Below are 26,888 nucleotides of genomic sequence, written 5' to 3' on the forward strand. Positions count from 1 at the left end.
AAAGAGGAGGTCAGCAGCAGGTTGCTATCAGAAGTGTCACCTGGCAGGCTGCGCCAGATGGACCTAGGGAGACCTACTGGAGCTGGCTAGAATCTTCAGGAAGGCATTTTTGGTATTGGGAGAAATGTAAACACTTTCTGTTAGGATCAGACACTTTAAAAGAATTAATTAATGCCCAAACAATGTGGCAGAAATATTTCAGTTTGCACTCAAGTGTAAATCTAGGCATTATTGCAACCCCTCAGTCAAGTCCTCCTCTGGCACAGATCTACCTACACTGCTCAGCTCTCTATAAAAAATAGGTTGTGGTCCACAGTTCAGTACACATCCAAGTCGGCTTAGGCAAAAAAAACCCAACACAAACCAAAATAACACTTGTGAAGAGCAGTGTTCTTTTTCACAGTAAGGTTTAAAAGTGGCCAGTATCTTTTCAAGAGTTTTTTAAATGCCATCAGATCTCTAGTACTTTACAACATACAAAATCTAGACAGAGCTCATCTAAAGAGCAGGATTCACAACTTTCAATAAGAAAAAAATATGCATCATTATTGTATAGGCTAGTATGTTACTCATTTAAATGGAACTATGCTGACTTACCCTAGCAGAGGCCCTTACTAGTATTTATCATGATGTCCCAGGGCAGGGAAAAGTGGTTTGAGTGGAGCTGGCTGAAACTGCAACACCAGAGCTAACATGACTTTTTCTATGAGCAACAAAGCAAAGACAGGTAAGAAGACTCAGTGCAAGGATGCTCACATCAACAATCAGTTTAGAAATATATTTAAACACTTCCATCTTAGATAGGGTTTGCTTTGGTTAAGACATTATTTTACCCACTGGTGAAGAAAAATAGTTATAACTGCTTCTTGTGCTCTGACACTGCAGTATTGTCCAAGTTCACTGCTGTAAGAGATGCAGAAAGTAGGGCAACAGGACAGCATGCCAAAACCCAATTAAACAAATAAATAGCAATCATACCATCAGGGTGGCATTAAAGATCTTCCCATTGTACATCTTCAGGTCTCCCAGTATTTGCAGGTAGCTCAGGCGCACTTGGACCGCTGCAAGCCTGTGCTTCATTTTGCAAGAGAAGAAATACTGTTTAGAAACATGACAGGGACAGGTGTGGGAAACAGTTCTTCTTCTTCCCCACGTAAGTCTAAATAAAATGCCTTTTAAGCCAGCAAAGGCCTTTTGCTAATCATACCCAGCTAACGGACCAAAAACAGGCCTGCTGCTCAAGGACAAATGAAAACAAAACAACAGATGTGGTACAAGGCAGGAAGGATGGGCAACAAGTTATGCATTGCCCTGCTAGTGTTACCGCCCTAACTTGGAACTCATGGGTGCCAACTGGCTCTGGACAGTGAAACTGCCTGGACAGGTGGGTCATGGGGGTGTAAAAAGGCAGCGAATTCAGCAGGTGGTACCGAGGCCTGCCTGGACTTTCCTGCACGGGACACGGCCCTGCTGCGCAGCCTGGGGCAGGAGCTCGGCCGGGCCTACCTGCCCCGGGGATCGAGCCTGAGCCCTAACGGTGAGCGGGCCAGGATTATGACCCCTGAAGCACCTGGTCCTTCCCGCAGCCGTTGGGGCCGGAGTCGGAGCCTCCCCGTTTTGCTGCCGCCGCTGCCGAGCCGCGAGGGGCTGCCCCCCGCAACCACGGATTTCGAGATGCTGCCGTAGCTGCCTGCCCTGCCTGCCTGCCGCTCTGCCCCGGGACTGGGGCCTGCCCGATCCGCCTGCTGCTGCTGGGGGGTCGCCCGTTACCGGGAAGCCAGCCCCCTACGGACCTGCTACCGAGCCCTGCCAGCTGGAAAAGAAGCCCCTCTGTCGCTCGCTCTAGCTGTCCTGCCCGGGCTCAACTCCTCCCTCCCTCTCCTTTAATCCACAACCCTCTCTCGCAGAGAACGCCTTAAGGGTACAGCACTTCTTGCATTACCTCCCTAAAGTACACATTACTTCCCTGATATATCCCTGATACCCATTTGGCATTTTAATATTTTCCCTAAACCTCATCCCACAGTTTGTGTTAACCCTTAATGAACTGGTTAATTCGTAAACTAAACATTGGTCTTAGTAGGAATTTCTGAGCGTGGTGGGGGTGCATTCTAACTACCACTCTAAAATACAGTTCCGTACTGGCCGTTCCTCTGTGAGAGGCAGCACCACGTGTGAGCTCTCGGTCTTATTCAAAAACCCCTCCACATTGGGGGGGAAATCATGAAAGCATCCTAACAGCCGGTAGCCCCCCAATATCAGCTCGCAACAACAGGTTTGACAGGATGTTCTTTTCCTCATACAGGACTCAGTATCTGACCAACACATCTCATCTGGATAGGCAATAGATCTGATCAGGACCATCCCACATGGCCATATGTGCCATGTGGCAACCCCACAAGCAAACTTCAACAGAAGACACACTGTAGGGAAGGTATGGTGTGTGCACAGCAGAGGACATTGCAAGAGGAAAATACAGGAGAAATTCCCGCAAGTCCCGTAAAGAGGAGACCAGTGGTGGACAGATGCTGCCTCATTGGCCCATAGAGAGCCTGCCACCATCCTGGGAGGCCCCTCGAGCCCAGGGGACACACACTACCTTCTGTCGAGGGTCCAGAAGCAGCTGGTTCCGCTTCATGTGGTAGCTGATGGCCTTCTTTATGTCCTTCCCTCTCATGTTTTGAAGCAAAGTTGGTGAGATGAAGTTTTCGATTCCCCAGTCCCTCCTGCCAGAAACACAGGAAGGGAGCAAAGGGGGTCCCAGCTGCACTGTCTCCCAGCAGCAGAGGGGTGTGCAGAAGGGCAGCTGGGCAAAGGCAGAGGAGGGCACAGGCCCCTCCTGTCTGGGGTGCACCAAGTCTCGGGGGGCTGGAGCGTGCTGGGACAGCTCCTGCCAGGTTGCACCTCACCCCAGTTGGGTCAGGAGTGAGGACAGAAGCACAAGCTCCTATGCAGAATGTCTACCTGCTTATACAGGAGACAGTCTACAAGCTTAGTCAATGTAACTGTGCCAACCTCTCCTTGCCACCCAGAGGATGAAGACTCTGGCTTTACATTCACTTCATGTTGGTTACAAGATTATTACATTTCAACATCTCCAGCTCCCTAGACCCCAAAGTGTGGCCCCAATATTCTGCTGAAGAGTTTATTCAGCCCAAGCATTAAGTATCCAGGAACTAAGAACCCTGCACTTACCTGCAGTTGCTCCTTACTCTCCAGTACCTGCACCTGGCTGGGAAAGCTAGGCATCAGTGGTGCCTGCATGGGCTGGTGGAGGCTCAATGGTGCAGTTACCACACAAATGTCTGTTATTTAATGATTAGCCCCACCACAAGCTCTTAGAGCACGGATGTTCTTTAAAGCAAGTGTGGTCTAACAGCAATGACATGCAGCACAGCCTCCCTCTGCTTGTGAAAACATTTTTTGGTATTTTCTTCTAGATCTCATTACTTCACAAGACCTATCACTTATCATGAAATTAGGTGTATCTGATACAGTTCTGGTGGATGGAGAGATGTAAAGTACTGGCTGTGCAAAGCCGGTGATTATCCTCTCAACTCCAGCATGCAAATCTTAGTATGCTGGCAGGAGCAGCCTGGGTAACCATGATCATGTGGGAGATTTGCCATTTCATGTCCCTGTTCCAGCTACCGATTGGAACCTCCCTCTGCTTAGGTATATGCCCAGATGTTCTACCGTCCCTATCATTCAAGCAGCTCAGCTGGTTAAAGACAGGGAGGCTCATGAAACCATCTTGCATTAAAACAACTGGCAAAACTAAGAGGATGTGGTCTTTTTGGTTAAGAGACAGTCTTCTACCCAGAGCTAAACACCGGGAAAACACAGAACTAGTGCTGCTTTTAGTTGCCTCCCTCTTTTCCTAGGCTCAGTCACAACATAACACAGAAATCTGGGAACTTACTCAATGTATTTCAAGGATACTTTCTGTGACTGAGCACAAGCATAGATCCTCTCCTGTATATGCAGAGCAGCCAGACGTAATGCCACACTGCATTTCATTTCCACAGCAAATCTTTCCTGAAGCACATCACTGCAGCTCTGGAACAAACACAGCTGAGTTAGCCTGATGATGGGACATAGAGAAGTCAGGATAAGACCTCTGATATGACTACTCTACAGCAAATAAAGGGAGCCACCCAGCTCATTGCAACCGCATTCTGCTAAAAAGCCAAGCATATGCGTTGATTCAAGAACTTAAGGCAAATTGAATCCAACTGCTATGTTCTTAATTACTGTGCATTTCATATTCATAAAACTGAACTGGCCTGAAGTATGTTTTGGTTTAAAGCAGAAATGAGAACTAGGTGAGACAAGACTCTGCAGCATGGAATGCCCCAATGTCACCTGCAGGTAGAGATACTCGAAAGCAACTGGGTCTTCCTGCAGGAGGTCTAAAGGATCCTTTGGGACAAAGCAAACTCTGAAGAGGCACCGGTAGTCATGAGATTCTCTTTTTTGGACCACCTGCAACAGACAAACAGCAACACACCACAACTACTGCTGCAGTTCCTCCCTTCATAAAAGCAGTGAGCCTCTGGCTTGCGTGAACACAGATTTAAAGCTATCAGCAAGTCAGATGGCTGCGAATTAGCCACTGTCCTCAGCAAACACAGGGAGACATTGCTAGTGTTTGTAATTTGTAATCTTCTATTCTTTTTCTGGTTTTTGCTTCTCCCTGTGGTAGCCTGGAAGTCCTTTCACAGCAAAGCTTCATTAAATATCCATTGATCTAATACACTTGCAGTATAAGCAGGACTGAGGCTTGAAGGCCATATGACACTGAGAGAGGAAAGGGCAAGCTTCTCTGCTTTTAAGTTAAGCCATAAGTTACAGCAGCCCTAAACAGACACTGGATCCTCATCATCATGTCAGTACAATGTTAAGACCCCTGGGGTTTACACTAGCATATTTTATTCTGGGCAAATCCCTTACAGGCTTACCAACTGAAAAAAAGCAGAAATTCTCAGACACAAGCTCAGTGGCTGGACAGTGTTAGCCATCAAACCTCTTTAGATCACAGTGGATCACCATCCAACAAAATCCACAGAAGAGAGCTGAGACTCCTGGGTAGGCACATTCTCAGCAGATAAAGTGGCCCAGAATTAGCAGAGCAGCAGAGTTACTAACAGAGATAACCTCATGTTTGCAAGGCACAGACTTTTGATTTAGAATTTAATCCAAGTGGCAACTGTCTGGGTTAAGTCTCTGACTGCCTAGCGACCTGTAAGCAGCTGGGTGCACAGCTATTTTAAAACAGTCTCAAGCAGTCCCCTGTAGCTGGGCCTGTCTCACAGATGGCACAAAGCTCCTCCCCAACTGCTCTGCAGGGTCCCAGCAGTCTCAGGCTGTGGTTGTTGCTCTGTGCTCTCTAAATGGAGAGATGCAGTGCTGACACATAGAACAGCCAGAGAGAAGAGTACAGCATCTCTAGAGATGGGGCCAAGCTCACCCACCTGTGGGACACCTGCAGAGCTGAGCCGTCCCTGCACCTTGCTGGGCACAACTGGTGGGTGGTGGCGCCCCTCCCCAGCACAGCTGCAGGCAGGGGCTCCTCACCTGCTCAATGAGCTCCTCCTCATGCAGCAAGTGGATCTTTGCCACGTTGTACTGCTCCTCCAGAGCCAGGGCAAAGTGTGCAATCCTCCGGATGGAGAGCTTCTCCTTCAGGGTGAGGACGATGTCCTGGGGAGGGAAGGCACATGAACAGCCAAACAGAACTTAGACACTGCATGAACATGCGTGATTCAGGCTGCTACTGGCAGCCATGTGGGACAGCACTGAAAAGGCAGTGGCCAGACAGAATATTCTCTGCAGCCCAGAGCATCCTTGGTGCTGCAACACAGAGTGAAAGTTGAGGCTGTTTCACAGGAAACTGGTGCCTCTGTGATGTTCTGCCTTTCCCTCTTCACTGACAGCTTCTGAACACACTGACTGAGAAAAATCATAGAGATCTCAAGGTTAGAGAAAACCTGCAAGTTCATCAGAAGTGGAGGCATGAGGGATGGCAACTTCTTTGGGACACTAAGCACAAGCTTGGCTGTTAGCTGCTGTGCTGTCCCAGCTGGATGTCTGAGCAACAGAGGAACATATCAGCCAGGCAGTCAAAAGGCAACAAACGAGTCAAGGTAACTGCAGGAGAAGCACAGGAAGCACAGACAAAGGGAGGACAACTCATTGCAGCAGATCAGGAGGACTAAGTAGGGAAGCTGCAGCTTGCTGTGGTAAGAGTGCAGCAAGATGCAAAAACTTCAAGGTGTTAACAGGCATCAAATCCAGTTGCACGTCCTGGGGTGCTTCATGCTGAAAGTTTTGGCCTTGCAGTTTTTAGTTTGGTGGTGTTGGGCACCTCTGTTGCTCTGGATCCAAATGTTCCCTGTTAGCCATTCCAGCTTTCTAGAACTCTACTTTAAGAAACTACAAGGAACTGGTGAAAAACTCTTCTCCCCACCAATAAACAAGAATTTCAAAGTGTAATTGTAAAAATCTTACCAAATTTGACTGAAACAGGTGTTTCAGTTGTATGGTGAATTTGGCTGGAATACTAAGCGTCCTGAATATAACTAGGTTTATTTTTGGCAAACAAAAACCTTTACGTACGGCTTGACTGAGTACAAACTGAAAGATACCTCCTTCAACTCAGTCAAGACTCTTGAAGCAAGCTTAACTATTTAAGTCATCTCAGTTTTAAGCAAAGATCCCTCAAATGGCAGAGGTACCTTTAAAAACTCCTGACCTAGGACCTATCTCACCCATGTGAGTGTTTCTGTGTGGACACTGGTGAAGGTTACACTCAACTCCAGTAGAGAAAATCTTGCTCCAGTTCAGAGGTGAGCAACTCCAGTCAAACATGAAGAGCTAATCCATCTTCTAGAAATTAACAGGTGGGCACTCAAAACCCTCTTTACAAGTCATCTCTCCTCTGCTTACTATCTCTTTTCTTTATTTAATTATTTTAGTTTTCTCTGCCCTACAAGTTGTAATACTTGCAGAGACTTAGTTGCATGAGAGACCACAACAGTTTTGTGAAGTTTGTGAACTAGACAATAAACTCCTTTTTGAGGAAAGTTTTCAGTGCATTACAAATATTATTGCCTTGCTTTTCCTCTAAATATTCCTTCAGAATATTCTTTCAGACATTTCAGAATGTCTGTCCATTGTGCATCTTTTCCATGGTAGCTGCACTGCTGCAGGATATCACCTATCCTTAAAAGAAATTATGGCCTCCAATCACAGGCAAATCTTAATAACTCCAACATAAACACTGAGAAACCCTAAAGTTTGGGATAGAAAAACTTGAAGTTTGGATGCCTATGTCTAAACTCCACAGTTATAGCAAGTGCTGGATGGATGTCTCTGGAGAGCAGCTCTTTGTATTTTGAAGAGAATGATGGTAACTCATCTGTAATGCCTCCAATCCCCCGTGATCCTAGGGAGGTTTTGCTGCTTTTGCATCTCAAGGTGCTAATCCTATTTTGTGTCTTCCGAGAGAAACACTCTCACCCGTGCAGAAATGAGGCTGGCACATCAACAGGCAACTTAAAGAACAACTGGCACAACTGCACTTTTTGAATTTACATGATTATCCAAATCTGGACTCCATTGTTGTTCTTCCTCTTAGGGAGGCACATCGTCACTGCTATATTAAATAACCTCCTCTGTATTGTGCCATGTGGTTTCCAGTGAAAGCAACTCTCGTGTGGACAGATGCTGATTTGCCAGGCTCCCAACAACCTGTCCTTCTGCCCAGCTTCAATCACACTTCACAACGCTGCAGTGGTCTCATTGCCAAGTTCCTGCAAGTTCTGTGGAAACTGGTTGCTAAGAAAACAGAGGTGACCCAAAGCAACACCTCCTCCTGTGCATGGAAAATCCAGAACACTCAGCATTAGCTGGCAATCCAGTTCCCACTAGCTGGCCAACACAACCAATGGCTGCAAGTTCCCCTGTGTGAACCTTTGCTATGGCCTTGAATTCAGGTGGTGGGAAGAAAGACAAACAACCAAGCACCATTACCTTGACAGTAGTGTTCACCTCAAACCTGAAAGCCTTTGTCTGTCCATTTTCCAAGTACACCTTGAGAACGTTGGGCATACAAAGAAGAGAATTCCCCTGCAGAACAAAAGCAAGAGTACTAACCCTTGGATGCTAAGCCTTCTGGCACCAGGCTGCTCTGCCTGACACAGGACATCCTGCTATTAATGAAAATCTCTCTCTGCTTTTGCAGTCTTCTGTGGCACCAAGCTTTATTCCCTGATTCTGCTTCTGGCACAGAACAAGGGAAAGACAACACAAAAATGCCTTTACCATAAGACTTCAGCCAGGGCAGTAGCTGCACATGGCCCAGATATTCCCACTGTTCAGTTCCCACATAGCACAGAAACATCTGGTAGGAACTGAAAGCAGCGAGCCATCCTCCGTGCTCATTGCTGGAAGAGCAGTGATGGCTACCAAAAAAAGACATGTTCTCGTTACTTGGCACCACTAATCCCTATGCTTCTCCATTTGCACTGGCAACAGCCATGACTTCAATTCAAGAGCTACCCAAACCCTCTGTGCTACCAAGAACAGATCTTGCACACCACAGGAAGGCTCTGCAGAATTCAGCTAAGCCTGCAGTGGTACTTTGATTGAGCATTGCTCTAAGATTTGTGACTTCCCAAACAGGAGATGCTGTCCTCAGAGTTTCCTGAGGTAGGTCTCAAATGCATTAGACAAAGCAATGACTCCCATAGCAAAAACACCTCCAACAGCTGCTCTGAGAAGGGTCTGGGAACTTGGCATCTGCCTTTCGGAGGCTGCCTAGAGCTTCACCTTTCAGCCTTCCATCTGACTTCTTCCTTCACTAGAGCTCATTTGCATCTCTTTTCTTGTTTTCTTCTTGTTGCTCAGTGCTGAGGTATATTCCTCCACCCTTGGATTTCCTTGGACTAGCACATTGCTCCAGTATAAAAGAGCTTATCTACTTGTCACGACAGTCTCAAAGTTGAGAATGGCATTTCTAAAATGCTCTCTCCTACGTTTCACATGCTGTGTAGCACCTTTCAAATGTCACAACCTTGGTGCCTTGTGATAAGAGAGCCCACATACCCTGGGCAGCACCACCAGCACAAACACTTCTGTATCTTGTTCCTCATTCCTTCCCCCCATTTTGTGGGGTTCAAGCTGCCTACAGTCATCTCTGAGAAAAAAAAGTGAACATTGCCACTATTCTTGATCCCAGGCTCTAACTCCTTGGTGCTAAGTAGCACAAATACAACACATCTTTGGCAGGCTTTGGGTCCTCTGTCAATTCCAGGGAAGTGCTGCTGGTTTACAACAACTGCACATTTTCTCTGGTAGCTCCTTGTGCAGCAAGCACACATCAGAACTTGAAATCTATATAGAAGTTTATCTACAAATTAGGTACCATCACCCTCCTGGTCAGATCCAATTAGGTGGCCAGAACACCCAGATGGGATTTCCCTCCTTTTGTACAGGCTCTAATAGACGGCTGCTAATTAACTCTGGACACTTCTGCTATGTCTTTAGCAGCTGCACTCCTCCTGTCTGGTCTGGTGCAAGGCTGGTTTACTCCATGTTACAGCTTGGCCTACAGCTTCTAGTTACAAACTGACTGATGCTGACCTCAGGGTCCTGGGCGGTCTGCCTCTTGCATATCATTCAGTTATATGGAAATATGTCATAAGCTTGCAACAGAAAATGGGAGGCTGGATAGCATTGAGGCTAATTAACAATTAATGTTCCCAAACAGGAGTTTCAGATTTCAACTGCAGAAGGCAGCTTCTGGATTCCTTCCAGTTACCACAAAGATAATTTAGCAATGCTCCATTAAGATGACAAGAGTAGTATATTTACTGAAACAGGAAACTCTGCAGTTTTTCAGGGCCATAATACCCATTTTGGCTGTCTCAATACATCAGTCTGCTGAAAGGAGAGCAGTTCTAACATTCATGCAGAGTGGCTGCTGCCTGTGGTGAACAGTGCTTTTCCAGAAAGAAGTTATAAATATGCAACAAATTTATTTATGCTTATTTTGTGCTAATATTTTGCTGTTCAAAACAGGGACCATATCCAACTAGTGAAAAGAGAAGCTAACACCAGCGGGACCTCAATACTCATATAAATGTATCTTACTTTTATGTTTTCATTAAATGAATGGCAAACTATACATCAGTTGTGTCCCTCCTCTGCACTTGCAGAGCTATGATTAACTTAGCTCAGCAGAATATTGATGGAGGCTTGGAAGGAAGTGCAGAGTAGAGGATCCCCTGGGACAGTGCCTTCTTCAGACCTGCCTTGCAATCAGTAAGTGGAAGGCACAGATCCAAGACCTCCATGTGCTGCAACACTAATGCCCAACCTCTGACTGAAACAGCTCCATAGATGCTCCCACGCAGACATTAGTGACAAACTCCTGGCATTTTCAGGGCTCGCTGCATCCCACAGCCAGCCTTGCCCAAGGCCTCTCAGTCATCTTTGTCTGGTATGACTTCCAGAGCACATCCTCCTCTTTCCTATTCCCTGCTTTGTGAGCTCTGTGACCTATGTGTCACATCTCCCAACCACATGAGGGGTCAGCACCAGGCTTCTGTGTCACAAAGGGTGGTCCAACTGCTGTAATGCTTAGACAGGATCCCAGACAGCCTTGTCATTAAGATCTGAGGGATCAGACAAAGAACAGACCTTGGCAGAGCAGAGCCTTGCAGCATCTCCAGCACACGTGGAAAGAAGGAAAAGATCCCGGAGTCTAGAGAGACTTACTGGCAAACACGTCAGGAGTCATGTCTGACCCTCTCCTGCTCTGAAGAGCTGGCCAGAGAAGGAGGACTTCTGACCTGGAGTCAGGCAGAGGTACCAATGTGTTTGCACTGTGCCTGCCTAACAGCTGCTGCTGCCCAAGGCACCTCTGGCTGCACCTCTGCCCTGGTGCAGGGGGAGAAGAGGAAAAGGCTGGGTCAGGAGAGCTCCCTGCTGCCAGAGGTGGGGGATAAAAGGCAGACTAGGAGAGAAGAAAAGGGCCTAGTTGCTGGCCCATAATCACTGCAATGTGCAAAGAAGCAAGAGTTGGTCAGATCTGAGCAACTGAACAGCACTAATGAGTAAAGAAAGGAGTGGGACTACTGAAACTTCTCATTCCAAAGTGAAAAAGGAAAACTCAGCATAGTTAAAGACTCCCAACTGATGCCAGCCTATCCCAACCACACTGAGCTTAGTTACACATAAAGAAAAAGAAAACATTTAAGAGTTGTTTGTTATTCAGGGAAGCTGCAAGTGTTCTCACTGCTGGTCCTTTTCTACTACAGGCAGACCCATATCATAGAATCACAGAACTATGCAGGCTGGAAAAGACCCTTGGGGTCACGAGTCCAACCATCATCCCTACTCTACAGAGTTCTCCCCTAAACCATATCCACCAACATCCAAGCAACCCTTAAACACATCCAGGGATGGTGACTCAACCACCTCCCTGGGCAGCCTATTCCAGTGTCTGACCACTCCTTCTGTGAAAAAATTTTTCCTAATGTCCAGTTTAAACCTCCCCTGTTGCAGCTGGAAGCCATTCCCTCTTGTTCTGTTGCTAATTACCTGTGAGAAGAGACCAGCACCAACCTCTCTACAATGTCATTTCAGGTAGTTGTAGAGACTGATGAGTTCTCCCCTCAGCCTCTTCTTCCTCAAACTAAACATTCCTTCAAGCTCCTTCAAGTGTTCTTCATAAGATTTATTCTCTAGACCCTTCACCAGCTTCATTGCCGTCTTCTGTACTTGCTCCAGCACCTCAGTATCTCGAATTGAGGTGCTCAAAACTGGACACAATACTCCAGGCGTGGCCTCAGAATCATAAAATGGTTTGGGTTGGAAGGGACCATAAAGACCATCTGGTTCTGGCCCCTCTGCCATAGTCAGGGACACCTCCCACTAGACCAGGTTGCTATCCACCCAGCTCATTCGTTACCAGTGCTAGAAACCCAGTGATAACTTTGCAGCATTCCTCCAGGGAGCCATTATCTTGTTCTATGTAAGAATAGATTGGCTCAGCTTAGAAATGGTCTGTGATGGAGACAGCTCTGAATGCTCTGTGGAAACTTTGGGGGATAGGAAACACTACCAGCACGTGAACGTATGTCAAATTCAACAGCAAAGCAACGTCACTAGTACCAAACCCTCTGAACACAATTCCGCCTGAAAAACACTGTTGAAGGCCAAGAAGTTACCCCAGCTCCTTTGGCACCTGCCATACACAGGAGCATTCACCTTTAGGGTTAGGATTTGTCACACCCAAACTTCAGACTAGGTTTACTACGGAGAGGTTAGCACCTGAAGAGATTACTACTACATCCCAGCTGTGTAATGCTGGTTTAAAGTTTGCCTGATAGTAAAAGGACAAAAGTTGTACATGTGTGTATTTCCCGTTAGTCTAAGTAAGGAAATCCATGACAAAACCCTCTGAAGATGCCAGCGCTGTGCCCCCATCAGCAGCGAGCCTATGAACAAGCTGGGACTAGATGTCTGGATACACATCCAGGGCAGACCAGCAGAGTGAGCTTGCAGCCCCCCTGCAGGTGAGTGCAGCCTGGCGTCTGTGCACAGGAGCCCCCCACGTGCTGCTGCCACACTGACCTGCAAGTGCCCGTTCACCAGCACTTCCTCTGCAAACCGCACCTTCACAGGGTTCGTTTTCAGCCTTGCCCTCTTCTCTGCGGTGAGAAACGATGACTTGGGACCACCCTGAAAAAAATGACAGCAGCCAGTTGGCAGCTCAGTCAGTTGCAGTGAGGTACAAGAGGCCCAGGGGACAGGCAGGGCTGCCATCTCCACCTGTGCTGAAGCTGCTCACAGTTCCACTGCCTCACACGCAGAGGAACAGCAGCTGTTGGTCAAGATTCTTGGGGCCCTTAGACTTGCTGCAGGCCTTTGATTTCTCTGGCTGATCACTGCCCTCTGAACCCAAACCCAGCTGTCCAACAAGTGGACACACATGCAGTACATGCTGTATACACTCCTAATTTCACTGCATGTTAATGAAGCCAGAATCCTGCAGAAGGACTGCTGGTCTACCAACAGCTTGCTTGCAGTGGGGTTCCACAATGCCATAAACCAACACATGCAGAGTGACTTGCAGGGACAGACAAAACCCTGCCAGTGAACAAGAACACAGCCACGTACGTACCACTTCCCATCTCAGCTGGGTTTCTAGAGTGTACTCTCATATTGCAAATGCTAAGAAAACTGCCAAGGCTAAAAAGCCAACTAGACTTCATTGCACTGTTTCACATAACCATGCTTTCACCATGACAGGGACCCATCAAGGTCACAAGCCACCACATGAGCCTAGGAACCACTGAGTCCTTGTGCCCAAATGTCCTGCTCTTCTCAAGCACAGTCTTCCATAAGAACAGAGAATGTATCCCTGAGTCTCCTCCCAGACGACTCTGAGGTAGAGCAACTCCTACACCCTTTGCCAGAGGCACAGGTGCCTCCCAAGCTGCCACAGCTCCACCTTGCCTTGAAGCCATTTGGCAAGGAGGAGGAAGGGAGGCAGGCAGGAGCCTCTGTGCCTGGCCAGTGGGCCCAGGCCTCCCGCATCCCTTCAACGCGGCTAGAGCAGCCCTGGCAGAGGCTCTGGTGTCGGTCGATGCCAGGCGTTACCTCTCAGCTCTAAGCACAGCTGCCTTCAGAGTGGGGCAAGAGCCAACCCCAAACCCAAGATCAACCTTGGCTGTATTTGGAGGTGTCCTTAAAATGACCTGCAAAGGAAAACATAAAAATGGGTCCGTGCCCAATTTACTTCTCACCAATGCATGAAGGCCTGTGAAAGGTCCAAATCTTTTCTTTCTGAAAAGCCATTGCATTTTCCCCCTTTTGGCAGGCACTCAGGTCTGGCATAACTAACTCCCTTTTTTTCTTTGTTTTCCAGAGTCAGATCAAGCACTCGCAAGACTGACAGCTGATGTACTAGGCCAGCAAGACCAGATTAACAAAAGAGGGAAGCCAGTTCAGTGGATTTGCTTACAGCTTTTCTGGCTACTTTGCCTTTCTGTATATCCATTTAATACCAACACCTGGGAAACTCTGGGCCAGAAATATATACTTAAGATATTTTCTCTTTAATGTACCTTTACTGAATGGCCAACAAACCTCATTATTTCAAGTCTGAGAGCTCCAGTAACTCTTCTGAAGGAATCATCACTCTTGCTTCTAAGAGTAAATAAAAATTAAAAAAACTCGAAACAAAAAAAAACCCTCCTACAATGCTTTCCAGGGTGGGATGGGAGAGTAAATCCCCCTCAGGCCACTTTCACATATGACAAGAAGCCAAAAAGCACACAAACCCAGTTTTGTCCTTGCTTTGCAGCTCAGCTTTTACACACATTGAAATCCACATAGATAAACAAAACTTGTCGGCAGCACATGCCTTCTAGGAATTTTATGCTACAGAAATAGGCAATCAGCAACAAAATTCCATACTAAAACTTGGTTTCTATTCCCAGTGTATGATCCACACCCAGCTCCCAGTCCTTAACCAAGTGGAGCCTAGAGAAACTCAGACAAAAAAACATGAAGAGCTTCCAAGGAGCACCTAGAGCTGATCCTTGGCCTGCAGCCTCAGCACCTGCCTGTTGTGTCCAGGGGGTCCCCATGGCCCAGACAGCCATGGAAAGCACTCCAGGCAGTTCTTGATGGGCTGGTCACAGCTTGCTCAGGAGACCTCTCTGCATCCCAGTCACTGTGGCCTCCTGGCCCCTGCAAAGCCCATCGTATCCCTGCAGCTCCTGACAGCCTCCATCTCCAGGGAGCACAAACTCCAACTGTTCAACAAGCCCCCCAATGTGACAGGCTCTGCACCCAGGGGAGCTGTGATGAGTGACCATGTGTTGTCCCTCAGAGCTCCTCAAAGGGCATGTGTGAAAGCAGAGGACCCTCGTAGCCCCTTCATGGCGCCCTGCGTGCCAGCCAGGCCACCCCACCGCTCTGCGGGCCACACTGCCAGCCATTGCCACCACACTGCCAGCCATCACAGTGCCAGCCATCACAGTGCCAGCCACAGCCACTACACTGCCAGCCACAGCCACTACACTGCCAGCCATGGCCACCACGGCAATGCTGTGGGAAGAGCCGCAGGTGCTGGAGAAACGCCATTTACCGATGTGCAGCGCAGGACAGTCAGGAGCAGCTGGTCACCGGCCTCCCTGTAAGAGAGACACAGAGTCATCTGGGGTCAGCAGCTTCCTTGCCCTCCTCTCCAGGGCAGCACCCTGTGTCCTGTGCTCTCGAGGGAAGGCTTTCAGCTGGGCCGGGTCCAGGACAGTGGGACACCCCTCTGTCCCGAGCTGCTGTGCCCTCCAGCCACAGGACGGACCCTTCCTTGAGGACCCAGCCCTGCCACAGGAGGCCCAGCCCTGCTCTGCAGGGGCAGCTCTGTGGCCCTTCATGGGACCTGGTCCCCACGCCTCTCTGCCCTCTGCCACCCTGTCCCCGCAGGACCACACCTGATGATGGCGGCTGCTTGATCGACAGACACATCGTTCACCACGGTAGAGTTGATCTGGAGGAGCTGGTCGCCCGGCTGCAGCTTCCCTTCGGCGGTGCTGCCTGCAGGCCACCAGCATGTTAACCTCACCAGCGCCACACGAGCAGATCTCCTCCCATCACTGCAAGCTCCAGTTCCCACCCAGCACTAACTCACCTCAGCAACTGCTCTGAGACAGCCAAATAAAGAGGGGCCAAAGGACATTTTACCTGTTGCCAGTGGTGCACGGGAAAGGCAAAACTCTTATCGTTTGGAATTAAACACAGGGCTTTTAGTCATGGGCTTCCACAGCAAAGGACAGGAGTTAAAAGGTTTCTTTGTCCTTCATTTTATTAAAATGTTGATTTTTTCTGATTTGGAATAAAGAACAGCATAACAGAAAGCCTCCTTCCCCACTTCTTAGACCCCAAAACTCTCACCTAATTTAGCCATGTCTCATATGGGAAACGGCACAAAGACAAAATTTCACTCAAAACACTGTGAAAGGGCCAGCCCTCCAGCCAGCCTCCCTACAACACCTCCCACCAAGCATGGGCATGGCCTTTCTCTGGCAGTCAAACATGTAAAAAGGAGGCATTTTTGTGCACCCATTAAAAAAACAAAAAGCTAAGTAAAAAGATTCAAAGTTTTTTACTCAAAACCCACAAGCCACCTTATAAGCAGAGTTATATCCCTCCCTTTCATAACTGGGAGAGCTGATCTGCTTGACTTTAGCAGAATTCCACCTGGGTAGCTTGTAACTAGCAGTGACCTGCTCCACGTTACAGGCTGTAAGCACAGAGAGTACTTTCAAAAACAGATCACTAGGGCCACTGCAGAGTAAGAACTCAAAGAGTACGTTAAATATTCCTTTGCATTTCAGATAAAACACCAGAAAGAACTTTGCTTTGAAGCAGCTCTTCGCACCCCTGAAGATCAGGGTCCAAGTGCAGGTGAAGGATTAGCAGTAAAGCTGCCACTGACTTAGACTTCTTCCATGCCATCAGGATGAGGCAAATGTTCAAGCAATCAGTACCCCACAGGCAAACAGGCTTTTGCCCTCAGTATTCGAGGATCACATGCCAACCAGAGGTATCCGAGAAACTCAGGAACACCTGGCAGGGTTTATCACTGAGGCCATCTGGAACAGTTCAGGCTTCTCACAGCTGTGACTGTAGGGAGAAGGACTCAGGGCTCACCTGCAGTGACAGATGCAATCGTAAGAGGAAGGTTTGGACAGATCTCAAAGCCATAGTGACAGAGGATCAAGTCTTTGTAAACTGTGACAGTAAGTTTGACACGGCTGGCAGGCTGGCCACTGCCATCACTGGTGCTGTCTGTCACAGAAACTGTGCCCCTGTGAGATAAGAAGCTGGTAATTAATTTAGATACAGTGACAAGATACTTTATCAAAGGGGCACAGACCCACCCACAAGCACACACCCTCACTTCCAGTGAGCTGTATCTGCAGGCAGAGAGGTCAGCACCTCACTGGTACCCATGGGTGGCTCTGCACTGTGCAGGCCAGCAGTGATCCCCCAGGCTCCAGAGAAAGCTGAAGACACCAGAGCAGTGGCACCAGCTGGTGGCAACCAAAACTCTTTCAGTCACCCCAGCCCAGAGGTCACATGGAGGGAGAACTCCAGGTGTGCTACACAGCAAGCCCTGACCTCCACAGATCACAGCAACACTGGTATCCAGCAAGGCAGTGGGAGAATTTACAGCTCTCTGATTTTGCCAGCTTAATTTTGACTCAAGAGACCTTAGGAAAGCAAAGCAGCTGTGGGTGAGGATGCCTTATAAATGCAACCCAGCTTTGTCTGAAAAGCATGGGCCGATGGCAGGACACAAAGAGAAATACAAGCCCATCTTCAAGAAAAGCTAATTTCACATTAATCCATGTTGTATTTCTGCAAATGTGGGTCACTAAATCAGAATGAGTGAAACCAGGCACATCTCTCCCTGGAAACCAAGGGAGATGCTTAAAAACACTGTTTTTTCTAGGGACCACTGAATGCATATTTCTCAAGAACATCTGAAACAGTACAATCTGCAACCTGTGGTTGTCCCTGTGCCTTGGGAACAAGGTTGTGCTGTCTCTGATCAAAGGTGACCAACAGATACTCCTTTTACAAAAACCGTGCTCACCTAGATGCACCATCCCGAGAGCGATGAAGCCATTTTGCCACCATTTGCTCTATTCTACAGGCTCTGCGTGACTGGATTAAGTTAGTCTCCAAATCTTCCATTTACCTGAAAGATACAGAAATCACAGGAAACAGAATGATAAAAGCTTAAGGAAATCTTCAAGACACTTGCTCAGAGTTACCAACACCAATTCACAACTCCTGCACAACAAAGAGATCTGCTGTCAGCCTGTGAAGACCACGTGCTTTATCAGAGGATGTTAACTTACTATGATTCTTCCTGTCCATGCAGTCTCCTCTGCCTGGTACTTTTGGTTAGTCCATGCTGGTGATCACAGTGCACTAGCTTCTCATGGCAAGAGAATGACCCAGTAACCTCTGTATTGGACATGGCAGAGTTAGGATAGTGGTTGGACTCGACGATCTTGAAGGTCTTTTCCAACCAGAGTGATACTGTGACACTGTATTCCTTTTCCATGGCTTCTGGATCCAGTGATCTGTTCTCTAAGCAAGAGAAAGCTGCCACACCTAGTAACAGGAAAACCCTTCTCTATTTTAGTCTGAAGTCCCTGAACAATAACTTTGGTAACACCCACCTGTACATTGATCCAAACTAGACATGCTTCTTCCATTGACCAGCCTTTCAGGGACAAGTACACAGCCTCAGCATCACTGGGAAAAACATTTCTGGGCATGACAGTGAGGTTTACAGCCAACTCCTGGCTGCCTCAGGAAGGCAGAGAGCTGGTGTTCTCCCTCCCTGTGACAGATTTCCTCTCTGATTAATACAGGGACAGAAACTCTGCAGAGGGCAGTAACCAAGCTGGGAACTGAGTGGACACCACAAGCTGCTGCACACTGCTGTTTGCACTGGCAGAAGCAGTCTCTAAACCAAGGCAGTAAGCTCAAATTTGCCTCTAATAGAACTGGCCCCACGTCTGGTAGCCCTGGAGCTCTGCAAACATATGTGGTTCCAGGACTCAGCAGAGTGAGCAGCTCATCCTGGATCTTCCATTTCAAAGCTCTAGTTCAACATGAAAATGGTGACTCACCCAACCTGCTCCTTGTGAGTGTGCCCTCCACTATGGGTAGGGTGTTTTTAGTCCTACTGAACTGAAGAACTGTGGCATCAGAAGGGTTTGGCTCAGAGCTGGTTAATTCATTGTGACTTTAATTGCACCTAAAAATGTTCCTTCCTTTGAAGACGCAAAGGCTAGGTCAGCTTCCAGACCCCAGACTGAACCTGGCAGCCGACAATTCCTCTATCTATAAACATTTTAACATTGTGCCTCCAAGATACAGAAAGGCTGTAGCCACATACCATTTTCATTATTCATTCAAACACTGGAAAGAACTGTGGGCTGCAAGTGAACCAAACATAAAATGAAACAGATAATATGTCTGCATCCATGAGAAGTCATGAAAAACATAAACTCTTAGTATTTCTCCTGTATTTCAGCAAGGAAACAGAATTATTATAGCCACCTTTGACACTGTGTCTCCTGGTCAGCTTTCAAGATTTGTATGTCCTGAGCTCCTCTCTTGTGTCTTCTGCACAGACAGTAAGTTCTGCACATTGGGGACATTGTCTGTTATGCTGGCACAGTGTAGAGGACAGTGGGCTGCTGGTCCATAGCAGGAGTTCTCCTGTAGCAGAAATATGAGTAAGCTAACTTCAGAATAACAAGATGTAGAAGAGATGGTTGGAAGCTGATGGAATTGAGGCACAAAACATTTTGTCTCAACACGAACTGAATCTCTTCCCCTTTGCACCCTCCCAACTCACAACACTCCCCCTAACTGATCCTTTCTAACAAGGACAAGAGGACAGGACCAACATTTGTTTATGTCTCTTTCCTTCCCAGGAAGCCGTTCTGGCCCATTTCATCACCTGCCTGTGCGGCAATGGACAGAGAAGAGGGCTATAAAATTCAGCCCTTCAGGAGTTCTTTCACTGAGCAATCTCTTGGCTGCTCTTTCTTATGCAACCCAATTTAAAATTGCTCCTTCAGCCACACTGCTCCTCAAGCTGCCTCTGAGCCACAGCTCTGAACCAAAACTGAATACCCATACAAGCAAGTGGTGTTTTCTGAAGGAAACCAGAGCTCGTGGCATAGGAAATCTGCTCCCTTGCCAGAGGGCGACTGGAAGTAACCACAGAGCGAGTAGCAGCAGAGTGGTTCTGCAGCCTGAAAGGTGCACACAGGACACGTCAGACCCAGGCCTGGGCAGTCACCAGCACTTCACTGGTTCTACCAGGCAGCTTTGCAGACACTGTAACACTCAGCAGCAGAGTGGCTGCAACCATCTTCTGACTTTGAACCTCTCTCAGCAGCACACAGTGCTTTGGCTTTCCTACATCCCTTCAAAAGCCCCAACACTCCCCCTGAGCCCTGGGGAAAGTCCATCAGCTCCTGATGCACTGAGATATCTTGGACTCTGCCACTTTCTCATTACCTCCATGTGCAGCTCCACCCTCTCCTTGCCCCACATCCTCCTTGCAGAAAGGACAGCCATTCCTTTCAGTGCTTCTGCTGTGCTTCATAAAACAAAAGTTCTGCAGAAAGTCTCTTAATCTGCAGGACAAGGAGGAAAAGCCTGAAGAGCGAACATAAATGCTATAAAAACCCAGCTGAAATACTAAAATGGAAAAAGCCCACATTATCCTTCCAGTAAACCAGGATGCTTAATCCAAACAATTAGTGTTTTAGAAGAAGCAGTTTTGGCAGATACTTCCCCGTAATTGTGCAAAACACAAGGTAGCAGCAGCCTTCTTCTCATGGTGTCTCCAAGGCACAAGGCACCTGCACATGTGGCCAAACAGGACTACCCAGCCCAGACCCACCATGTGTCCAGCTGGCACCTCCTCCTTGCTTCAGAGACGTCCTACAAAAGCTCTGACCTGAATCCTTCTCCCACCTGCCCCTTTGCAACTATTTTTGAGCCAACCACGTCACTAAGCAGCTTGAGTGGGTTAGATCCTATTACACAGAGATGCTTAAACTCTGTCAGCAGAAAGTAAGACTTGCCAGGTGGTTGCATGACTAAGTGAACCATCTGTCCAGCCACTGCTTGATGTCTCCGAAGAAACCTGGGTGGACAATTCTGGCTTTTCAGGAACAACACTAACTGGAAGATCGGGGCCTTGGCGATCACCAGAGCATGAAGCCACAGGGTGGTACAGCAGACAGCAGTGCTGGAAATGCACTGCCTCCTACATGGAGGAACAGAAGACATGAGGACTGCCAGCATCTGCTGTGTGTCACACACCCCTGTCACTGCAGTGAGAATAGAATCACCATAGAAGCATCAAGGTTGGAAAAGACCTCCAAGATCACCAAGTCCAACTGTCTGCCCTACAAACACTAACCACTAAACCATCTCCCAAAACACAACATCCACCCATTTTTTGATGGGTCCACCAGCCTCCCTTTCTACACTTTCCCTTTCAACCACTCCAGGTGGCACAGCAGGTTCACACACTCCACCCCTGCTGCAAACAAGGACATTGCAGATCTGCTCTCACATCACTCAGTTCTTGTCTAGTCCGAAGTAGACTGGAATGTTGGTGGCAGCCTGTTGTGTGAGGTGAGGAATCTGTGAAGAACCATGTGTGAGCTGTGCGATCATGCAGAAGGCAGCCAATGGAGGAGCATGCAGCCAGCTAGCCCAGATTTGACTGGCAGGAAAAATAAAACCAAGCCAACTTTCACAGAGAATTCTTCAACTTTTGTCATGTCATTACATGGAACGTATTAATTCATCAAACTGAAATTTTCTGGTGGAGAAAAGTTTTACTGGTGTTTTTGATATTGAATCCTTGTTTTAAAGTGTTCACTATCATCAAAATGTAGTAGCACGAGCAGTAGTCAGAACGCTCAGGTCTCCTCCACTCACTGATGGCAGAGAACTGCATGAACAGAAATAGTTGCCATGAGCTGTAACAGAACAGCTCTGGATGTGGTCCACTCATATCTTCACTCCTTTGGGTTTTTGGAAGCATCTAAGTACTTCTTGTAATGGATGCCAGTCAGCAGTGTGCAGTCTTGAGGAAGGCAATAATGAAAGAGCAGGAAGGTATAACATGCCCTGCTCTCCCCCAGCCCCGCAGCACAACGGTGGGCACTGACAAAGAGCTGTGACACTCCAGAGTCCTCTGAGTCAGCAGAGCTCTGCTGCCTGCGATTCACTTGGTCACTGCCTAAGCACCAAACCTTCCACTCGTCTCTGTGCACATGGCAAGTGAAGAACTTGAGTTTGTGGGAACACAATCCTTGCTCATCTGCTGCAAGTTCTCCCCCACTGGCACCCTGCAAGGGCACACATGGCTGAGAGCACTGGGCCAAGATCCAGACTTCCCCAGAGTAATCATCAGACAGGGCAAGGGTAACCTAGGCTAAATGACCTCTGGCTCTATTCAGGATTTCAGCATGGTGGCTTTTCCTGTGTAACTTTTTCATTCCCCCTGAGGTGTCAGGCTTACTTGAAAGCCATGAGGACAAGAGGCAGCCTGGGGGGAAGCAGAGGGGAGGAGATCATGGGCAGTTCTGACTCATCTACCTGTGCTGAGCTCTGTGAGCTGGGACACTGTGAGAAAGAACCTGCCTTCTCCCACAGACATTGTCAGAGGTGGTCAAGCCAGATGAGGAAAATTCTTTTCTGCTACTTTTTAAGGGCTCCCTTGCACCTGCCTGCAAAGCTCTCAAAATCCCCCATGGACACTAGTGACTCACTGGACAGTGCAGAACACTCAGCTGCTGGCAAAACAGAGGGTGCATGTACAAGATCTTTGTGCAGCACTCCATCTTCACATCAGCCCTAACCACTCATGACAACCTAGCCACTCTCAGCCTGGTGTTTCCAGAGCTCCTGCTCTGGAGTTTTACTGACGGATGGAAGTTTCAGATTGAGTTTGATTTATACCACAGGAGTGAAATAGCTGACCTTTACAGCAGCCACAAACACACACTTCATCACCCTTGACATATGATCCCAAGTGCATCCTCATCAGGCAAATGAAGCAAAATTCAAGTTTTTTTGTTTAAGTTTCCTGAAGAAACTTTTCCTGCTGGAGAACCTGTTGGGAAGACCATTCCTGTTAAAGATGTGCCTGCAGGTTCAAACATCAGTTTCCATTAACTGGAAAAGCCTTAGGGTTCACAGGCAAAATTTGTGGTGTTGAAAATCCAAGCAGCAATACTCAAGGCAGCAAGTGCCTTGGCCTGAAGGGTAAAGGCAGTGCATTGTGCTGGTCCCCTCTGGCTGTGGAAGCCAGAAGAAACCATGAAAAACACATGACAGGGTTGTTTATTCCATCATGTCTTACTTCCCCTTTGACTTTTCATGGCAGAGTAAAGGAGTATGAACAAGTCCGCAGTTTTGCCAGTATCCAGACTGTGCCTAGTCTTGTCAAAAAGGCTGAAGGTGCTGGTGGAACCTCATGCTCTGCCCTCTGCAACACAGAAAAAGAAACATCCACCAGAAAAAAACCCACAAGATCAAAGTGATCCTGTATCCTCCCACCACAATGCAGAAGGCAGCAAATTAAAGGAGAGGAGTGAATGGAGGCAAGGCTACTCTTGGGGCAGCAGGCAACCCCCCTCCTTGCCTACCTTGCCTTCCCAGGTGCTTCTGAACAATAGCTCTGGATTTGTAATATCAGCCTGTTGATAATGTGGATGATGGTGCATCCATACCTGCTGGTCCAAGTAAAGAGGGGGAAGAAAATACACAGGCAGTGGAAGAAGAGAAAGGTATCTTGGGAAGAGCAGAGGGACTTTGCCCAGTTGTGAAGGGATGGGGTCAGGAAGGCCAAATTGCAGCTGGAGCTGAGCTTGCCCAGGGATGCAGAGAATAACAATGATGGTTTCTATAGGTGTGTCAGCCAGAAAAGGAAGGTCAAAGAAGTGTGCACCCCAAAGGACACGACTGGCAAACTGGTAACAATGAACGAGAAGGCTGAGGGACTCAAAAACATTTTTGCCTCAGTCTTCACTGGCAGCCTCTCTTCCTACAGCTCTTGAGTAGAAGGGTCACAAGGCAAGGACTGGAGAGTAAAGTCCCTCCCACTGTAAGAGAAGATCAGGTTTGTGACCATCTGAGGAACCTGAAAATACATAAGCCTATGGGACCTGTCGAATTGTGTCCTAGAGTCCTGAGGGAACTGGCTGATGTCACTGCCAAGCCACTCTCCATGATTATTGAAAAGTCATGGCAGTTAAGTGAAGTCCCTAGTGACTGGAAGAAGGGAAACATGGCACCCATTTTTACAAAGGGAGGAAAGGAGGACCCTGAGCACTACCAATCTGTCAGACTCACCTCTGTGTCTTGGAAGATCATGGAACAAATCCTCCTGGAAGCTCTGATAAGGCACATGAAATAAAGGGAGGTGATTCAAGACAGCCAGCATGGCTTCTCCAAGGGCAGTTCCTGCCTAACAAACCTAGTGGCCTTCTACAATGAAGTGACTGCAGCAGTGTACAAAGCAAAAGCCGTGGATGTCATCTATCTGGACTTCTGTAAGGCCTTTGACATGGTCCCCCACAACATCCTTCCTTCTGAAACGGAGAGATGGATTTGATAGGTGGACTATTTGATGGATAAGGAATTGGCCGGATGGTTGCATCTCAAGGATAGTGGTCAACAAGTTCATGTCCAGATGGAGATCAGTGACAAGTGGTGTCCCTCAGAGGTCTGTACTGGGACAAGTACTGTTTAATACCTTTACCAATGACTCAGACGGTGGGATCAAGTGCATCCTCAGCAAGTTTGCAGACAACACTCAGCTGAGGGGTGTGGGTGACATTCCTGAGGGACAGGATGCCATCCAGAAGGACATGGCCAAGCTTGAGAAGTGGGCCCGAGTGGACCTTATGAGGCTCAACAAGGCCAAGTGAAAGCTCCTGTACCTGGGTCAGGGCAACACCCAGTATCAATACAGGCTGGGGAACGAAGGGATGGAGAGCAATTCTGAGGAGAAGGACTTGGGGGTCTTTGTTGATGAAAATCTGGACATGAGTCAGCAATGTGCACTGGAGCCCAGAAGGCCAAATATATCCTGGGCTGCACCAAAAGCAGTGTGGCCAACAAGGTGAGGGAGGAGATTCTGCCCGTCTGCTCTGCTGAGACCCGACCTGCAGTGCTGGATCCAGCTTGGGGGTCCCCAGGACAAGAAAGACATGAACCTCTTGGAGTATGTCCAGAGGAGGGCCACAAAAAGGGTCAGAGGGATGGAATACCTTTCCTGTGAGGACAGACTGAGAGAGCTGGGGTTGGTCAGCCTGCAGAAGGCTCCAGCCAGACCCTACTGTGGCCTTTCAACACTTGAAGGGGGCTTTTAAGAAAGATGGAGACAGACTTTTTAGTAGAGCCTGTAGCAATAGGACAAGGGGCAATGGTTTTAAATTGGAAGAAGGTAAATTCAGACTAGGTAGAAGGAAGAAATGCTTTAGCAATGAGGGTGGCGAAACACTGGCCCAGGTTCCCAGAGAGGTGGTAGCTGCCTCATCTCTGGAAACATTCAAGGTCGGGCTGGACAAGGCTCTGAACACTCTGATCTAGTTAAAGATGTCCCCACTGGCTGCAGGACAGCTGGGCTAGATGGCCTTTAAATATCCCTGCCAATAAGAACCATTCCATGACTGTGATTTTACACCCTGTGTAGCTGGTGACACATCCTCATACTGCGCCGTCCAGAGACAAAGCAGGGCTGGTCCCTGCTTAGCCTACACCAACTCATCAGGTATGTTTTTTCCTGGAAACCAGTTATCTGCTCCATGCTGCCCTCACAAGCTCTGAAAAGCAGCATCTGCATGTGGCCCATCTCCTCATTTTGCAGAACAGGACAAAGTCCATCAGCTCATGCTCAGCCTCTTTGCTGTCAGAAGGCAACATTTTTTTCCACCTGCCTGCAGAGATCACAGGGACTGCAAAATAAAAGTTCCGCTTAGGTTCTTGCTGACATCCTCTCAGGCCAGTGGATACCCCTGACTCCAGAGAAAGCCTGGGTTCCCGTGGGATGAGATCCAGTCTCTGGTCCCTCAGCCAAGGAAGGAGCCTTCACCCTTGACAACAGAATCAGGTGTGGAGCTGGTTGGGTCAGGCAGATGCAGATTCAGGAGAACAGGCATGTTCTCACACAGCCAAACAAACATCTCTGCCAACCAGCCAGAGGATCAGGGTCATGCAGTGGATCAGCTGCAGTGCAGGGAGGTACTGACACAACAGGTGATGTCTGCTCCTTCAGCTGCTGCTCTTGTCTAAGTACCACCAGTGGGGACACGTGATCTTTGATTCCTAGGCAGGCAGCAGAAAACTAACTCTTTACACAGTTCACTGTGAGTCTGGGCTGCATCAGAAGACATTTTTGGCAGCACCAGGCACCTCTGCAGCAAAGCTTTTGAAGGTCAGCCAGCCCTGACAAGGCATTGGGACAGAAGAGCAATTTACAGATTTTCTACATAGTAGCTTCTAAAGATGTTCTCCAAGATACAGTTAGGGGAGATAGCTGGGCCAGAGGACCAGGATTAATGCTTCCACGGCAACCTACCCTCCCACCATAATGCAAGCAAACCCCAGGTGGTGAAGACGATCCTAGAACCCCCTCCACAAATGTTTCTGCCTGGTCCACAAGGGCTCTCCTCTTTTTAGGAGACATTGTACCCAAGACAACATCTTGGAGGTTCTTCAGGGGACCCTGCAATGCTACAAAGATGCCCAGACTCAGTATTTGAATTCTGCCTGAAAGCAGGAGCAGCTGGATGGCACATGGTCACAGAGGCAGAGCACACATCTGCACATGGATGCCAGCAGCCAACACTCACTCATTTCCTCCCAGCTTCCACATCCACTGGGACTCTCCCCATGCTCATCTCTATGCAAATACAGCAGATGCTGACAGACTGGGCCTCCCTTCTCTTCCTCCTTCTCTTTTCTTTCACAGAGATTGAGGATTGTTACAGGTCACTGCTGGAGCTCCCACCTCCATCCCCTGCAGCAAGGCAGGTGAACAGTTAAGGAACAAGGAATGTGAGCACATGGGCTGGGGTCTGTCACCATGCTGTCACTATTCAGCTGTGATGAGCTGCTGCTGTTATGGTTTCCCCAGTCACACAGTTAAATAACACAACCCCAGGAAAAAAAATTTAAAAAATCACTATGGTCATCCTGTCTCATAAGTCAACACCATCCAGGCAGAAGTTTTCCCTGAG

At 48.1% G+C, this 26,888-nt stretch overlaps 1 protein-coding gene across 1 annotated transcript in view; it reads right to left on the reverse strand.

The window, feature by feature from the left end:
- Positions 1-18,031, reverse strand: part of FRMPD1 (FERM and PDZ domain containing 1) — a 26,880-nt gene extending 8,849 nt beyond the window's left edge. Inside the window, exons 1-12 of the mRNA XM_051643017.1 lie at positions 17,949-18,031; positions 17,681-17,785; positions 16,732-16,889; positions 15,513-15,615; positions 15,167-15,212; positions 12,643-12,750; positions 8,035-8,130; positions 5,578-5,703; positions 4,366-4,485; positions 3,923-4,059; positions 2,600-2,726; positions 979-1,074 (exon numbers count right to left, since the gene is read on the reverse strand). Coding sequence (XP_051498977.1) covers positions 979-1,074; positions 2,600-2,726; positions 3,923-4,059; positions 4,366-4,485; positions 5,578-5,703; positions 8,035-8,130; positions 12,643-12,750; positions 15,167-15,212; positions 15,513-15,615; positions 16,732-16,889; positions 17,681-17,781 — 1,218 coding nt within the window. The 5' untranslated portion in view covers positions 17,782-17,785; positions 17,949-18,031. The remainder of the gene's footprint in view (positions 1-978; positions 1,075-2,599; positions 2,727-3,922; positions 4,060-4,365; positions 4,486-5,577; positions 5,704-8,034; positions 8,131-12,642; positions 12,751-15,166; positions 15,213-15,512; positions 15,616-16,731; positions 16,890-17,680; positions 17,786-17,948) is intronic.
- Between the last annotated feature and the right edge of the window lie 8,857 nt (positions 18,032-26,888).

This window comes from Apus apus, chromosome Z (assembly GCF_020740795.1).
Source record: "Apus apus isolate bApuApu2 chromosome Z, bApuApu2.pri.cur, whole genome shotgun sequence".
NCBI lineage: Eukaryota > Metazoa > Chordata > Aves > Apodiformes > Apodidae > Apus > Apus apus.